The sequence below is a fragment of the Corvus moneduloides genome, chromosome 28 (assembly GCF_009650955.1).
Source record: "Corvus moneduloides isolate bCorMon1 chromosome 28, bCorMon1.pri, whole genome shotgun sequence".
NCBI classification, from domain to species: Eukaryota; Metazoa; Chordata; class Aves; order Passeriformes; family Corvidae; genus Corvus; species Corvus moneduloides.
This window is the reverse complement of record NC_045503.1, coordinates 1,441,640-1,458,633: the sequence shown is the minus strand read 5'-3', so window position 1 is coordinate 1,458,633 and position 16,994 is coordinate 1,441,640. Positions and strand designations below refer to the sequence as shown.

Genomic DNA, 16,994 nt, shown 5'->3' with positions numbered 1-16,994 from the left:
CAGGATGGATGGGATCTTGGGCAGGAATTGTTCCCTGGGAGGGTGGGCAGGCCCTGGCACAGGGTGCCCAGAGCAGCTGGGGCTGCCCCTGGATCCCTGGCAGTGCCCAAGGCCAGGCTGGACATTGGGGCTTGGAGCAGCCTGGGACAGTGGGAGGTGTCCCTGCCCATGGCAGGGGTGACACTGGATGGGCTTTAAAGTCTCCTCCAACCCAAACCATTGTGGGATTCTGGTACAGTTGGGTCCTGAAAGAAGAAATTAAAGATTTTCCCATCACTTCGAGGGATTTGCTTCCACTCTCACCCTTTGCTAAAATTTAAAATCACTATTTCCAACGTTATATTTTTTTTTTACCTTGTAAAACAGACTTTATTTTTCTTCCTGTAAATTTTGTGCAATATACATCTATGTACCTACAGAACACACCTCAGGAAAAAGGTTGTCATCCATACATTATATTACTTTTTATTTAATGTTATGAAAAATTCCAACAACAGTTTTGTCCTTAAATAAACATTTCTCCCTCCCCTGCCCTCCCTTCCTAAGCTGACTGGTCTGAAAGAGGAAATTTTATTTAGTTATTTTCTTTTCTTTAAAAAAATAGAAATTACAATCTTACAAGACAGAACATTCAATGAGAACAGAAGCATTTTCCTAAATCTAAAAAGTAAAACATTTCCATAAAACCTGTTGGTATCTACAGGTAGGTGTATGTGGAGGGGTGGTAAATGGAAATAAAAGGTTTTCCATTTCTTCCTTTCATTCATAGAGATAAAAAATAACATTAAGCCGACTGAAACTTTATATATTTTTCTCTTTTGCACCAACATTCACAAGAATATATATTATATATATTTTTGATCCATCTTTATACACAGTGTGAGGGTTCTGTGGGTGGAAATGGACACTCAGCTAAACTGCCAGAGCAGACAAACAAACACTAAATTAATCTTGGTCTCTAAAAGAGCCATCGCTGGCAGCCGAGGCTGCCCAGGGCTGCTGGAAAGGAACACCGCACGTCGGGATGGGAACGCCTCCGAGCACGGAGCACCGGAGCCAGCGGGGCTCAGGGCTCCTGGGCACCCTCCCCACTGGCCACAGAGCGGAATTCTCCCTTTTTCAGGCATCTCTGCCCAGGCTTTGTCATTCGCCCTTTCCCTGCGAGCTCGGGGCTCTGGGTGGCCCAGCGGGGTGTGAGGGACCTTGGCACAGCCCTGGCGAGCCCACAGCAGGGCTGCCATCCCTTGACATCCCTTTCCATGCGCGGCGCCCGTCCCAGGCCAGGAATCACGGAATTGACACCGAATCACTTTATCCCCTCCCCAGAAATCATCGAATCAAGTTGGTTCCTTTAAAGAGAACTGAAAAGTGCAGGTTCCCGCGGTTTGGCAGGTCGAGTCACATGCATTTAATACTTCCAGTCTTCCCTAGGTTCCCACGGGGGGCTCTTATTGCTCAGAATAATCCCAAATCTCGCCCCACGGGATGGACGCTGTGTCGTGAGCCAGAGAAACGCGGCCGGCGGCGAGGGCTCCGCCTGTTCCCGAGTTAAGGTGCTTTCGTGGGTTCTTTGCCGGATGAAATGAAGTCGGTGGCGTTGTTGGCTGACGAATACTGAGGGTGAAAAGAAGGGTGTGTGCTTTTTTTTTTTTCCTCTTTGTCCCCAAACGTTTCAAAGCACCCGCAGGCTGCTCCCTCCGAGCACGGCGGCGCTGTGAAGAAGCACAGTCAGGTTCTGGGGGTGCTTTTCCCGGGAAGTGAACGGTACTGTCGGAAATGATGCTTCCAAAAAAAAAAAAAGGCACAACCCTCAGGACGTAAAAGGCAGTTCTGACTTCTCACTTCTGTCCAAGCTTTGCAGAGGGCAGGAGAGGAGCCGGGCACATCCCCACCCCGTGGACGCTGCGCTGGACAGCGACGCATTGGCACTGGACGTCGCGGGGGGCCGTGGGAGGGCCGGCAGCCTTTTCCCAGAGACCTGGCTCCAGTGGAGAGGGAGCCAAGGCTGGCGGGCTCCAGTGTGCTCCCAGAAGCAGTTCGGATGTGGTCAGCAAACCCAGGGAGCTCAGGGCTGCGCGAGGCGGGCGGCAGCTGCTGGGAAGGAGCGCGGTCCCAAATTTCCCTCTGCCTTCGAGCGGAGCAGAAATCCCATCAGCTTCCTGGGGAGTCTTCCCTCGTCAAGGTTGGTCCATGGTCTTCCCTAGGAGGTCTTTTAATAAAAGCAGGAATGTCCCTCACGTCACTAAGAAAGCTGCTCGTTTGGTTGAAAGGGTGCAGTTGTGGAACTGAAGGTTTTTGGCTCACGCTCGGGGATGATCCGAGCTGCCGCAGGATGGGATTGGGTGCACGAGGAATCAGCACGAAGCAGGAAAGGGGCTTGGGATTTTAGCCCTTTGTCAGCAGAAACTGGGGCTGCCTCGGAGCAGATTTTTCCCTTGTAGTTTTTGGCATTTGCTACAGCAGGAACAGGAACTGGGACGGAAAAATCCATCTGCAGAGCCACGGAGTCTCTCAAGCATCCCCTGCTGCTGTGGCCTATAACAGCATCACCCCACAAATCCTTCCCTTCATCCCCTTTTGAGCCTCCCAAAAGGAGCAGCAGGCCCCAAACACACCACGTTCCTTCCAACCACCCCTATTCCTTGGCGGGAAGGAATAAGGACCTTTCACTTCCCCTTGACTCCAGGAGGAAGTTTCTCCCCCTAAAAAGCTCCTAAATCCTGCTAACTCGAGAACAACCCCCAAAATAACAGTTCTAAGGAGCTCACTGAGGGGAAAGCCTGAGTCCAACTCAAGCAACAGCAGGCAGCCACATCTGTGCTCCCATGCGTGGTGTGGGAAGGAGGAACCTGGGAATGGGACCAGCTGTGGTCTGGGTGGAGGAAGGGTCACAAACCCTCCTCTGGGTGCTGAACTGTGGGGCGGCTTTAATGGGATTGATAAGAGAACTACACACACAGCAGTACCCAGTGAGCCACGGCTGCTGCGGCCACCGCGGGGATGGGGGCAGCCCTGGAGCCCCTCCAGTGGCCACGGATGGCCAGGATTTGATCTCTGGCTGAAGTCACACGGGCTTGGAAAAGCTTCTGGGATGCAGAAAGGTGGCACGAGGCAGGTGAACTGCTGAATGGACTCTGCAAAGTCAGGTGGTCGCCCAGCTGGACGAGGAGTTGGTTGGGAATTTGGGAAAATGCTGTGATGGAGGGCATGGAGACCCTGCAAAACTTTTCCCCTGCTGCATTGGGAATTCTTTCCCTCAAATCAGCCTCCTCCACAGGAAAATCCTGTGCTGAATCCCCCGCTGGCCACAGCCAGACCTTTCTTGGCCAAGCTCCCGTGGGCCCGCTGCACCCCTGGGACATGAAATAAAGCAAAGGCTCTGTCTTTTCCCTCTCCTCAACTCCAGCCCCAACCCCACCCAGCTGAGTCAGCATTGCCCCTTCTTTATCCCATGCCTGGTGTTTGGGTAAAAAAAAAACCAAACCAAACAATAAAATAAAAATAATAATTAAAAAATAAAGAAATAAAAATCAGAGGTGGAGAGTGCAACCAGGACAGCGGGGAGGGCGCTCCCTCCTCCCGTGTCACCAGGAGCAGCCGGTCCCTCACCACTGCCGGGAGCATCTCCTCTCCCGAGCAGAGATTTCACATTCATTTCACTGGTATGGCAAAGTCCATTTGCTTTTTCCTTCAAGGTGCTTTACATTCAAGAGCTATTGCAATCCACAGCGAGGAGACGGGGCCGGGGAGGCACCGCAGCCCCCCCGGGGTTCTCTTGAGTTTGATTATTTGATTTAAATAAATTGCCCCAAACCTCTGAAGTGCAGTTCGTCTCCAAGTTTTGGGGAACTCGAAGGGGACCGCTGGCTCCCGGCCTTAGCTCTCCCGGGGGTCGCTGTACTGAAGCTCCGAGTTGAAAACCTCCTTATAGAGGGGGGGGAAGTTCATGGCAGTCTCCGGGTGCAGGAGACGGAAAAATTCCAGCTTGTCCAAGTGCAGGTTGCAAATAGTCTTCATCAAGGGCAGCTTGGAAACCATCTGCAGGGAGAGAAGGAACTGGTGACCGCTGGGATCCTGAGTGTAGTGGCCCTGCTGCCACCACTCCCCCTCCCTTGGGAACAAGCAGGGGGGTTTGGGGACCACTGGGTTCCCAATGAGTGTCCCTTGCACTGCTGTTCCCCCTTCCCTGGGCACCGCGGGTGGCTTTGGGGATCACTGGCTTTGCCTGGCACTGGGGCACCAGCAAATTCCCCACCTTTGGACAGCCCGGCAGCAACCCGGCCTCACCCCCAAACCCACGTCGTTCCACAGGGGGGGCTCCTCCCCACCACAGCTCCAAGGCATTCCCAAAACGGCTCATTTTGCCTAAAAATCCCCACTCCCCGATGCACTGCCAGGCTCAGCAGCACGGTGCTGCCTCTGACTGCACCACAACGGAGATTCATGGCCCTTGGAAGGAGAAATTCTTCTCCTCTGACAGGTTTGAGGTCTCACTCCCCAAAATGTCTGTGTGTGGCTCAGGAGCTCCAGCACAGCTACGTCCCCCAGCTCAGACACCTCCTGGCACCCTTGGCTGGGTTTCCTGTGCCACTACCTTTGAGAGCTTGTCCTCAGCGGAGTGTTTCTTCTGGATCTCGTGCTGCAGGGCCACGTAGATCTTGTCCTGGAGCTTTTGCACCTTCTTGGACTCGGTCAGCCACGGGCGGTCTGCGAGAGGCAAAAGACAGAGTCACCACAGGGTCAGAGTCACCCCAGGGTCTCCCCCAGGCACAGGGAAGTGGCCCCTGGCTCTTTTAAGCCTTCCCGGTCTCCAGGATGGTTTTGGGGACGCTTGGCTCCTCTCTACACTCCCTGCTGTGTGTGACACAGTTCCTCCTCCCACTGAGGAGATTTGACAGATGCATTTTGTGCATCTTTAGATGCATTTTTCCCCCAAGTTCCTCTCCCAGGAATAACAGAAATCATCCACCAAGGAAGCAGCGTTGAAGTTTACGGGGTCAGCTCTCCCCACAGGACACCCCCGGATGCGGGGCTCTCCCCACGGCCCCCCAGTACCTGGGGAGAGCAGGACGGCAGCGGTAAAGAGGGCGAGCTCCTCGTCCGACAGCTGCAGGCGGCACAGGGTCCTCCCCAGCTCGAAGATGGCACCGATGAGGTCGTCACAGCCTGAGCAGGGGACAGCAGGGACATCACTGTCACTGCTCTGCCCAGCCATCAGCAGAGCCCAGCAGCACCCAGAGCTTGGAAAGGTTTTAGGAGACGAAATGGGTGAAGGAGGGTCCTGGGTGCTCACCTGGCTGCAAATTCCAGCCTTGCCTGGGCTGCAGGGGGAGAGGAGAGGGACAGACGCAGGGAGGAGAGGGAGAGGGAAAACAGAGGAGAGGGAGGGGGAGAGGAAGAGGAGAAGGAGAGAAGGAGAGGAGGAGAGGAGGAGAGGGAGAGGTGGAGAGAGGAAGGAGAGAGGAAGGAGAGAGGAAGGAGAGAGGAAGGAGAGAGGAAGGAGAGCAGGAGAGGAGAGCAGGAGAGGAGAGCAGGAGAGGAGAGCAGGAGAGGAGAGCAGGAGAGGAGAGCAGGAGAGGAGAGCAGGAGAGGAGAGCAGGAGAGGAGAGCAGGAGAGGAGAGCAGGAGAGGAGAGCAGGAGAGGAGAGCAGGAGAGGAGAGCAGGAGAGGAGAGCCCCGAGGGAGGGGCAGCGAGGCAGCTCTTACCGAGAGATTTGAACATCTGCATCCCACCGAACTTGCCCTCGAAGAGAATGGTGTTGTTCAAGGGGTTGAACGCGCGGATCATGCGGATCAGGAGCACCTCGAGGCAACCTGATGTAGGCAGAGAGAGCGCAGACGAGGGCAGGGCAGGGCAGGGTGGGGCGGGGAAGGTCGGGGGGTTTCCATCACCCCAGGACCAAATGTAAGAAAGAGGAAAGCCCCCAGTGCACGTTTGAGGTCCAAATTGTTCATTCCCAAGAGCAGAATGCGTATTTCAACAAATCCAGTTTGGGTTTTGGGATTGGTTGGGTTTTTTTAGGTGTCCAATTGTGACCACAATATTTCACCAAAGGGAAATATTATCCAGTCATTCGCAGCCAGGCACAGAGAGACCGAGGTTGTGGTGGAGCACCGAGAGAGAGGAAAGGGTGAAAACAAAATAAATAAAAAGAAAATGGAAGGAAGAAATGAAAGAATGAGTTAAACTCCAGCGCATCAGGCACGGCCAGCTCTGGCTTTGGGGTACAGCACCCCGCTGGGACACTGGCACATGTCCCCAGTGCTGGGTGCTAATCTCAGCTCCCCAGCTCTGACAGATTAGAAACTACGAGGTTTTTCCACTGTTTTGGGGATTTTGCACATTCAGCTCCCCGGCCTGGGCACAGCATCGCCAGCTTGGGCAGATGGAAGGGTGGGGAACGTGGGTGCGCGCTGCCATCATCCTCCTCTTCCCAGTCTCTTGCTGGGAGAAGAGGCCAATCCTTTTCTCTCAATCCTTCCTGCTACCGTTTGAGTTTGGCACCCCTTCTCCCAGGGGAAAACCTTCTGTTCCCATTTCCATCCCAGTTTCTGGGTGACATTTGGATGAGGGCGGCTGTGGAGAAAAGCCTCTGCCCAAGGCAGCCACTCCCCACGTGCCCCCCTTCACCATCGCCCTTAAACGCGACCTTCAGCTCCTTCCAGCCCAGCACCTGCTCCCCCAGCACTGGGAGAACTGGGGCAGCGAGGGAGGGGACCCCCGAAAGGAAAGCACCAGCCAAGAGAAAAGATTTGCCTCTGGCCCTGCAGCTGCCACTCAGGAGAGGTGTTGGGGACGCGAGGGGGACAGTGGGGACGTGAAGGGGGGCGGCAGGGACGCGAGGGGGGTGGTGGGGTCCCCCCCTCTTACCGGCTTTCAGGAGGATGATCTGGTCATTCTGGCAGAGCTCCATGAAGCCGTCGATGCGCTTGGCGAACTCCACCACGTACTGGATGGCGTTGGAGATCTGCAGCGAGCACTGCTGCCACATGGCCTCGCAGCTCTGCGGCACGGGGGACACTCTCAGGGTGTGCTGGCACCCCGGCACCCCGGCTCTGTGACCCCATGGGGCAGGGACAAGACCCCAGTGCTGTGCCATCCATGGGGGATGGTGGCATTAGGACACCTGGGATGTGAGCTGCCACCCCAAACTCCCCATCCGGGCAGCTCCCAAAGCACTGACAGACTCTCCTCACCCTCCTCACCTTCACCCTCAGCTCGGCATAGCCCCAGGGGACACTGGCTGTGGCAGGGGCTGTGACAGTGGCACTCACCTTGCTCTGCAGGGCACGGACCTCCTCGGGTGAGTAGAGGCTCCACGCCAGGCGCTTGAGCTCCTCCGTTGTGTACTGGCATGTCTCCAGGTGTGACTTCACCACGTTCTGGGCCACCCGGTCTGCAAGGTGGGGACAGCGGGAGGTGAGACCTGGGGACCCCAACCCCATCCTCTCTTGTGGGGCGGCTGGGGCTGAGGGCTGAGGGGTAGAGGGGCTCTCACATGGTGTCACCGGGGTGTGAGGACAGATTGGGCAGCAGGGGCTGAGCCTAAAGCAAGCGAGGGATGTGCCACATGACCTTGGGCGTGCTGAGCTCCATCAGGGAGCCCTGGGGCTGCTCTGAAAGCTGAGGCTGGACTCACTATCGTAGAATCCCAGAATGGTTTGGGTTGGAAGCTTAAATCCCATCCACTTACTCATCTTAAACCTCGTTCCAACCCTCTGCCGTGAGCAGGGACACCTTTCCCTAGACCAGGTGAGTGTACCCAGAGCTGGGTGTGTCCTGCAAGGTGCTGGGGTGGCCCCAAGCACCACCCTCGGGGCCCTGCACCGCACTGGCGCTCACCGATCTCTAGGACAGAGATGTCGGGGGGCAGCTGGGCACCTTCCAGCGCCCCGTGTGCCAACAGCGCCGGCTCCAGCATCAGCTCGTAGATGGACTCCTGCTTGATGAGCGTGGCATCAGCCACGTCCAGGCTGGACTGGTCAGGCGAGGGCTGCGCCGAGGCCAGCAGGTCCAGGTTGTAGTAGGTGCTGCTGCCATCGGGGGTCAGGGGGAAGTCGAAGAGGAGCCCGTCCGACAGCGTGGAGATGTCGTCCAGGTCCGAGAGGCCGCTGCTGACGCTCGTGGTGTAGACGCGGCTCAGGGGCTCGGGCTCATCCTTGGTGCCGCCGCTCTGCTCCTGGCTCTGCTGGTGCTTCTGCACCTCGGCGTAGAGGCTGTCCCGCTGCTTCTTGGACATGCGGCCGAACTTCACCGCTGCCCCAGGGGGAGACAGCGGCCGTGTCAGGGCAGCTTCACCCCCCAGAGCAAAGCCACGTCCGCCCACTACCCTGGGAAACGTCCTGGCTCCCCGGGGAGGGCCTGGTTTGGGGGTCTGTGAGCCCCGAGCGGGGCTGGGACCCCACTGGCTGCACCCCCCCGCCCCAGACCAACCCTGGGTCAAACCAAACAGAACCAGTTTAGATTTTCCCGTGGAAAACACAAAAGCATTTCTTGCTTCCCAAACTCTCCTTGCACCGGGCTGGCCCTGCGGGGAAAGCAGCTTCACCCTGAGAGCCTGACTCGCTCCGAGGAGGAGCAGGTGGCCCCTGGGGACCCCGGGGCACCTCGGGTGCACGACTCACCGTCGCGGGACATGCCCAGTGCCAGGCATTTCTGCAGGCGGCAGTGCTGGCAGCGGTTGCGGTTGGTGCGGTCGATCAGGCAGTTCCTCTGCCGGGAGCAGGAGTAGCTGGCGTTGTTCTGCTGGCTCCTCCGAAAGAAACCCTGCCCGGGATGGGACGGGAGGAGTTGGGAAAGTGCCCGGCTGGAAGCCAGACCCCGTGCCCACCCCCCTGCCGGCACCCGGCTCCCGGCGTCCCCGGGCTCACCTTGCAGCCTTCACAGGTGATGACACCGTAGTGGATCCCTGAGGATTTGTCTCCGCAGATCTTGCACGGGATCACCTCGATTTGGGCTGCGGGGGATGGGGAAAGGGGGGAAAGCACGGTGCTTAATAATGGTCACTGCTGAACGGGAGGAGGGAGGTGGCCTCCCGTCCACGACAGCCGCGGGCTGGCTCAGCACCTGGGGAAACTGAGGCACGAGAGCTGGACCCACCGGCAGCACAGCCCTTCCCACAGAATCCATAAGGATTCTTGCACCTCTGAGAGGTCCCTAAAAAGCTCAGACAGGGCGTGGGGTACCCCCATCCCATCCAGCAGTGAGAGACAGGGTAAGAAAGCCCTTGGATCCAGGAGACCACGGGATGTTTCTTCCCCAGCCTGCCCCGGACCCTGTTTTGGAATCATTCCCCTTGTTTTTCAGCTGATGTGTGCCCCGGACAGGGACAGCCTTGGCACAGGGACCATTCCCATCCCTGCAGCAGCACATGCTCTGCCGCTGGAGGTCTGACCCAAGCAGAGGGTCTGGGCCCCCCCATCCCCCCAGCAGCTCCTGTGAAACCCAGGACCGATATAGCCATCCCCAGCTGAAGGTCCCAGCCCCCTTCCCCCCACAAATCCGCTTCCCTCCCCGCTTCTGCTTCGCTGGCACTGAGCTGCTAATAGGCTTCGTCCTCCTCATTTTCCAGCTGCCCCAAATCTGGGCTGGCTCTGCCCTCCCCACCCGTGCGGGGGGGACGCACGGCACTCCCGGGACTCGTACGTGCCTCCCGGCATCTCTGCACCCTCTAATCCCCGCTCCAGCCCCCACACCCCCATCCGGGCTCAGCCTGGCGTTGCTCTCGAGGGTGCTGGGCAGCCACCGCCGCACCAAAATAACCCCCCTGGCCAGATTATGGTTATTTCCAATCTCCTGGGCGTGTGCAAATCCCTGCTCGGGTAATTCCCTTCTGCCTCTCTTCTCCCCTGGGAGCCATTGGCTCTCATCGAGGGATGTGTTTTGTGGGGCCGCCTCTGTGGGTGACAATCCCAGTGCTTGGCCAGTGCCACCCGTACCCCAGCACCCGGCAGGGTCCTGAGGTCCCTTGCTGCTTGGGAGAGGCTGGCATGGGGCAGTGAAGCCTCACCGGGCAAGGAGCAGCCAAGGTGCCATTGGTCCCCCAGGGATGCCATCGGTCCCTCAGGGCTGCTCAGTTCCCCAGGGATGGAATTGGTCCCTCCCAGGGACACTATCAGTCCCTCAGGGATGCTCAATGTCCCAGGGATGGCATTGGTACCCCCAGGGATGCCATCAGTCCTCCCCCAGGAATGCATCCCTGTAGCCCCTGGGGCAGGTTTGCTTCCGGCCACACTGGGGAAGGACTCGCTCCGAGTCCAGGTGTAAGGAGAGGGATGGATCCCTCCTACATCCTTTGACTCACTGCTTAACCCAATGCCCCATACGCACCAGGGGATTTGGGGGCTCACCCCTCCTTCCCCAGGCTGCTGAGCTGGGCTTCTCCCAGGGCTGTGTGTTGTCCCCCACCCTCCGACTCAAGGGAGTCACATCCCATCCGTGCCCCTCCCCAAATCCTCTGTCGTGGTTCTGGGCCTGGGAGAGCAGAGCTGATTTCCCTGGGCAGGGCAGGGCGGGGATGTCCAGAGCATCCTCACATCCCCCACAGCTGCACCAACACCGCAGCCGCAGGGCCACCCCTTTGGCAGGGGGACGGAGGCACCAGGAGGGCCACGTGTGGCCACCCCCAAATCATCACCCAGCTCCGATGACCCCCCAATTCCCTGGATCCTGCTGCCATCTTCCCCCACGCTGCCGGACCTCAGGGACCCCGCCCCACTCCGACACCCTGCCCCAATCGCCCGGATGGGACCGAGGTGGTGGCATCGCGGGGGGCACAGGGAGGGGGTGCCACCCCCGGCAGGAAGCGGCGTCGGCTCGTTATGCAACGTTAATTGCAGCCGCCGGCAGCGCGGGTGATGCATCGCGGCCGCCGCGCCCTCACGCCCGCGGCCGATACTCCGGTACCCGGAATTACCGGCACCGGCAAGCGCCGGGGCTGAGCACGGCCCGGTACCGCCGGCACCCACCCAGCAGAGCCCAGAGATGCCGCCCCGCAATGCCTCAAAAGCACCAACGATCCCAAAAGCTTCGTGTGATGCCGATGGCCAAATCCCGCCCCCGCGCCGGAGGGGAGCCCCCCGAGAGCCCCCCGAGCCGGAGCCAAGGGTGATGGCGATGATGCTGTCCTGGCGAAGGAGAAGCCCTGAGCACCTGCCGTGTGGCTGCAGCCTTTTGAGGCTCTAATTACCGTCCTGCTAATTACCCGGCCGTGCCCGCCGCTGGCACCTGACCCGCTCGTAAGACGCTCGCCCCAAATAACTGACGTGGAGATAGGGCCGTAACCTGGCGATGGCAATTACAGCCCAGCACGGTTAATTGCTGCTCCGATTGTAAACCCGGCTGAATCACCGAGCCGGCTCCATCCGTGTCCCCTCGTTCCGCAGCCACGAACCCCCAGAGCGGCCGGACCATCTCCCCTGCGACCCCCAAACACCCTCCTGGGGCAGATCCAGAAGGATGAGGAATGCGGGTGTGGGTGAGGTGGCCACAGCAGCTCCTGCATCCCCTAAATCTCACTGTGATCAGGGGAAACATCACAGTAGACCCCAAATCCCGGATAGTCCTCCCCCCCCCGCGCCCCCCCCCGTGCCTCAGTTTCCTCACCAGAGAGTTTGGCATCTCCTCCCACCACAACCGTGCCAGCATCGGCCACACTGTGAACGGGGCGGGGGGGGGGCATTTAGGAGGGGGTGAACCTCTTCCCCCTCTGGGGAAGGAAGCAGGGAAACTCCACCCTGGGGCCGATGGGGCTAAAATAGGGAGCAGGATAAAAGAAACAACAAAAGGGTTAAAAAAATAAGTAATAATGATCTCCAGCCGGCAATTAAAATGTCCCGGCGGTGGTATTTGCTCTCCTCCCACTGTAAACACTTCTTGCCCAACTCCCGGCCCGCTGCCACCGGCCGGCCCTTATGTAAGTGGCCCTTGTGGCACGGTCCGGCCACGGGGCCCGGCCGTGGCGGGGCGATGGCCCCCGGTGCGGCGGCTGCGCGTGGCCCCGCGGTTGGAGCCATCCTGTCCCACTGACACACTTTCTGCCCGTGGCCACGCGCGCTTGTGTAACCACGGCCCTTAACCCTTCCGGGGCCGCGGCCGCACCGGGACCGGGCCGGGGCTCCGGGCAGCAGCCCGACCTCCCGCCACGGGGAGCGGGGATATTGGGGCATTTTGGGGTGATACCTCCCGTTTGCCACCCTGGGCTGCAGCTCCAGGTGAGGGACGCAGGTCTGTCCCTGCACAGTGACTGGGTCGCCTGTCACCCCCCAGACCCCGCTGTGTGTGTCCCCTCCAGCTCAGCACCTCTCGCCCCAGACCATGCTGGAGGCTCCGGTGGTTTCGGCAGAGCCAGATCCGCCCTCCCCGGAGCAGGAACCAGCCTTGGTGCCACGCCGGCACACCCTCCTTTCCATCGCCTCCGCCCCAAGGGCGGGCATCCCTTGCACCCCAAAACAAAACAAGGTAGGCCCTGCAGGATGCAGCCACGGGGGGCTGGACCCCCCTCTGTGGTGCAGGGAGGACGGTGGCCCCATCCTCCTCCTCCTCGTCCCCCCATCCCTCCCCTCGGCCGTATGATCTCACTGCTTTGGGGAATCACCCCGAAATCCTCAGCACCCCATTGAGCCTCGGGATATGTGGTGACCCCACTGCTGCTGGAGGCTTTTTGGAGCTGCCCCCGCTCCCATCGGAGAACTGGGTGCCCCTGGCTGCGGGGTGAGGACTCCTGGGAGGGGGATGTTTGGGGTGCACTGGCAGATCCCTGCACAATCCTCTGCACAGTCCCCCAGGGTGAGCCTGCACAGCTGTCACCCCGTAGGGGCAGAATATGGCCACCCCTTCCCTTGACTGGGGCCACGCGAGGCCGTGGTGCCCTTGTCAGAGGTAGTGGGGTGAGCATCCCAGCTCTGAGTATTTCAGAGGTGTCTCCATGCCTCTGGGGCCATCCCTGCCCCAAATACCCCCGGCACTTCCCCAGTGCCCAGGCTCGTTACCCTGTGATCCTGCTGGGACAGCAGCTCTGCGCCTCATCCATCTGCCGGCCTCGATCGATGCTGCAGGACAGGCACCTCTGGTAATTGGCAGCAGCCCTGCCAGCCCCCCTGGACACCCCAGCCCCAGCCAGGGCACCGGGATGCTCCGATGCTTTGCCTCCACCACTTCTCCCCTTCCAGGGCGACTCAGCATCCCCCTGGTGCACCCAGAGCAGGGAGAGGAGGATGAGTCCAGGCTGCACAGGGACACGCAGGGACCCACAGGGACATGCAGGGACCTACAATGCCACCCCATCTTCCCATTCCTGCCGTAACCCCCGGCTCCGCTCCTGCATTCCCTGCAGCAACCTCAACCCCGGGAGTGACTGTGCTTCCCCACAGCCCCCATCCACAGCTGTGTTTTGCTGTTGGGGTAGGAATAAATAAGGAAATAAAGGGAATTATCACCCTTTACATCTGCTGTTGGCTTTGCTATTAAACAGACTCCAGTGCTGCAGCACTCCGGGGTCTCCCAGCACCGAGATTTTTGGCCATCGCTGCCAAAAAATCCCATCCCCATGCATGCACCCCGGGGAACCCCAAACAAGCCAGGTGTTCACAGCCCCGGCTCCAGGCACAGAGACACGGGCAGCACCGGCAGCACCGAGGCCAAGTGGGCAGTAGGGAAAATTTAGATGACAAAACCACGGCCCCGTGCCGGGCTGTGATGCTGGAGGGGGGAACTGCTTTCCTAATTGATTAGCAAAGATTTCCTGGAAACTTTGGGCCAGAACAGCGCTCAGCTGCTCTCACCCTGCCCTGGGGCAACCTCTGGCCACCTTCCCTTGCAGCCACGCGGACGGAAGTTTTGCATTCTCCCCAGCCTCCAGCAAAGTGCTGTTTTTCCCTGTCCCTGTGTGCCCCCAACAGGGAAATCGTAGCGCCGGATGGGCGATGTGGCTCCCCCAGGGCCGCCCGGCTCCTGCCCGGGCCGCTCCGGTTCAGCAGCTCCGGTTCAGCAGCTCCCGTGCCACGCAGCTCCGTGCCAAGGCCAGCCCCGCCGGCGCAGGACGCAGCCCTTTGCACTTTGGCTGGTGGAGAAGGGTGGCAAAGGTGAGGCAGCGGGGAGGGGGGTGGCAGCCCAGGGTGGGGACAAAGCTGCGGTGGGAGAACCCCTCCAGCACTGCTGCTAAACCGGGGGGAATTATCTCCCTGGGGCTAAAAAAAGGCAGGAGAGCAGCTCTGCTCACCACATCCGATAAACCGTGCTGATTTAGACATTAGCAGCTCTTTAAATAGCCGCTGCGAGTTCAAAGTTAAACGTGACAGGGAGCAGGGACAGGGACGTTGGGCTGGGCACAGGGACCACCGTCCCCCCACCACTGCTCTTTCCTCTCCAGGTGCTGACTCCCCCTGGGGTTATCGGGGTGGGGGGTCCCAAATCCCGTCTGGACCCCTCAGGACCCCATAAAGCCAGTGGACAGCTTTCTCCTGCAGGCTTGTTTTTTGGGAAGTGCCAGGCACGGCCATCCCTGCGCTGTGGTACCCGGGACAGGCGCAGCCGTCGTGCGGGAGGGCCGGTGGGTGCCGGCCGCCCTCGGCCGCGCCAGCGTGTGCACGCCGCCGAAACGGGCAGGGAAGCTCCTCCTCCGCCCTCTCTGATTTTTCCAATGACAGATCTAGGTCACTAGGACAAGTCGCAAAGGCTGCCGAGCCACCGCACGCTCCTCGCCACGCTGCTTGCAAAACAAGCGAGCAGGAGGGCTGGAAACCGTATAGGATTATACAAGGCAAAGCCTCTTCCCCGGCCCCGGCGCAGCCGCGGCGCAGGGAAGGACAGGAGCGAGGAGCTGCTGTGGCCCCCGGGGAAACGGGGCAGAGCGGTGGCGGTTTTGGGAAGGAAAATGGAGATTGAATCAATTTGGCGTCGCCATGCGGCATCTGGGCTTCGAGAGAGATGAGGACGCGGGACTGCGGGAAAAACGCCCGACTGAGGGGAATGGTGGGATATCAGGAGGGTTTGGCCCTAAATTAGGGTCACCACACAGCAATTCAGGGGGGCAAGGAAAAATATTTTTTTAAAAAAGGAAAAGTTGTCCCGGTTGCTAATTAAGCCGGTGCTGGCTGTGCAAGTGCTACGTAAGAGCCAGGCGTGTTCGTAATTAGACAGGCGTTAATGCTTTCCTCCGTCCTAATAAAGGTGAAAACCCAGCATGTCGTGAGGCAGGAAGGGGATGTGGGGGGCTCTTCTCGCCCTCCTCAGCCACCCCGGCCCCACCGTTACACAAGAGTGCGGTGGGGGCAGAGCCGCAGCACCCGCGGTGCGGGGAGGAAACAGGATTTGAGGAGCTCGGGGATGAACGTCCTGGTACCCACACCCCAAAACGTGCCCAGGACCTGCACCCCCAAAACACACCCATGGAGGGGCACGAAGGAGTCCTGGCAGGGCGAAGGGCTCGGGGAAGGCAGGGGATGATGGAAAAATGATTTAGAGGAGGATGAAAATCGCAGCCCAGGTTGCAGCGGTGCTCCCAGCATGTTGGGAACAGAGCTGAGCCCGGCCACCGCTGCGTCACCATCACCAGGCCCCGCTGGATTGTCCCGCTGGAGCCTTCCTCCCTCCATCCTCCTCCTCCCCACCGCCTGCTTGGCAAAGCAGAGGGGTGAAAAGTAGGAATTGCCTTTGGTAACGGGTAAAACCAGGCAGGTGCTGGCACGATTCGCCCCTGCCCTGGACAAGGGGCACCCAAAATTGCACCTGATTCCTCGCCCGTCCCTGTAGGAGCCTCCCAAACTGCCCCCCACGCCGTGGGGAGGGGGAAAAGGGGGAAAAAACTACAATAAATCCAGCCCTGGTGGGAGCAACATATTGAAGAGGAGATTAAGGGGTTTAGTGCGGGGAAAAGCTTAAGAGTGCGTCTAAGCCGGCGTCGGAAAGCAAAGCAAAATAAACAAGAATTTTATTCCTAACGAAGGGGGAGCTGGAGGAGGCAGAGCGGCCCCGGCGGGGCTGGTGCGCCTTCCCCCCTTGTTCCCCTCCGCGGGGCTGGTGTGGGACCCCCCTGTCCCGTTCCAGCCAGGCTGATGCGGGTCCCCCGTGTCCCCAGTGGGGCTAGTGCGGGGTCCTTCCCATCCCCTCCGCGGGGCTGATACGGGTCCCCCTCGTCCCCCTCCAGCGAAGCTGATGCGGGTCCCCCCTTGTCACTGTCCAGGCCGACACCGAGTCCCCCCGGCCCCCTCCGCGGGGCTGATGCAGATCCCCCGTATCCCAGTCCGGGCTGACGTCGGGTCCTTCCCGTCCCCCTCCTCCAGGCTGGTGCGGGTCCCCCCGATCCCCACCGGGACCAACTTCTGCCGCTGCCCCCCTCAGCCCCCAGCCCCCCGAACCCACCTCGCATCGTGTCCGCCGCGGTCAGGGCGCCGGCGGGCGCATGGGGCGGCGCGGGGGTCCGGAGCGGCGCGGGGCGCGGCGGAGAGCGGCGGCACCGGGAGGCACCGGGCGGCACCGGGAAGCACCGGGCGGCACCGGGCGGCTCTGGCACCTGCCCCTCCGCCGCGCCGTGACCCACTTCTGCCCGAGCATGCGGCCGTTCACATGACGAGCCCGCCCCGCCCCCCCCCCCCAATCGGTTTCACTTCCAGCCCCACCTCCTGCCCTTCGTCCTCCTCCTCCTCCCGCTCCATCCCCATCCCCGCCGCTCCGCCGCCCGGTGCTCGGCGCTGCGCGGGCGCTGCCGGCGCCTCCCCGGGACCGGGGTCTGCGCGACCCCTGCTCGGCTGTGGCCGCGGGGAGCTCGGAGCTGCCCCCCGGGGCTGCCCGCCCCCGGTAGGGCCGTGCCGGTGCCCGTCCTGCCCCGGCTCGCCCAGGCACGGGGCCGGCTGCGTGTCCCGCTGAATCACCGCTCCCTTGCTTCACTCCGCTCCCGTGCAGCCCCGCTGCCCCCGCCAGGCGCTGTCCCCGGCTCGGCGCGGGGACCCCACAAGCCCCCGACAGGACAGGGCAGGGCAGGGCAGGGCAGGGCAGG

The 16,994-nt window shown here is 60.4% G+C and overlaps 1 protein-coding gene across 1 annotated transcript; it reads right to left on the bottom strand.

Annotated features, from left to right (window-relative positions):
* Positions 1-1,219: 1,219 nt before the first annotated feature.
* LOC116436056 (nuclear receptor ROR-beta-like) lies at positions 1,220-16,548 on the bottom strand. Its single transcript, XM_032092943.1, has 10 exons — positions 16,361-16,548; positions 8,872-8,957; positions 8,626-8,767; positions 7,844-8,257; positions 7,276-7,397; positions 6,872-7,004; positions 5,707-5,814; positions 5,056-5,166; positions 4,595-4,707; positions 1,220-4,038 (listed from the first exon to the last, which is right to left on the bottom strand). The coding sequence occupies exons 1-10, from the start codon at positions 16,365-16,367 to the stop codon at positions 3,877-3,879; spliced, it is 1,398 nt and encodes a 465-aa protein (XP_031948834.1). The 5' UTR covers positions 16,368-16,548; the 3' UTR covers positions 1,220-3,876.
* Positions 16,549-16,994: the final 446 nt, after the last annotated feature.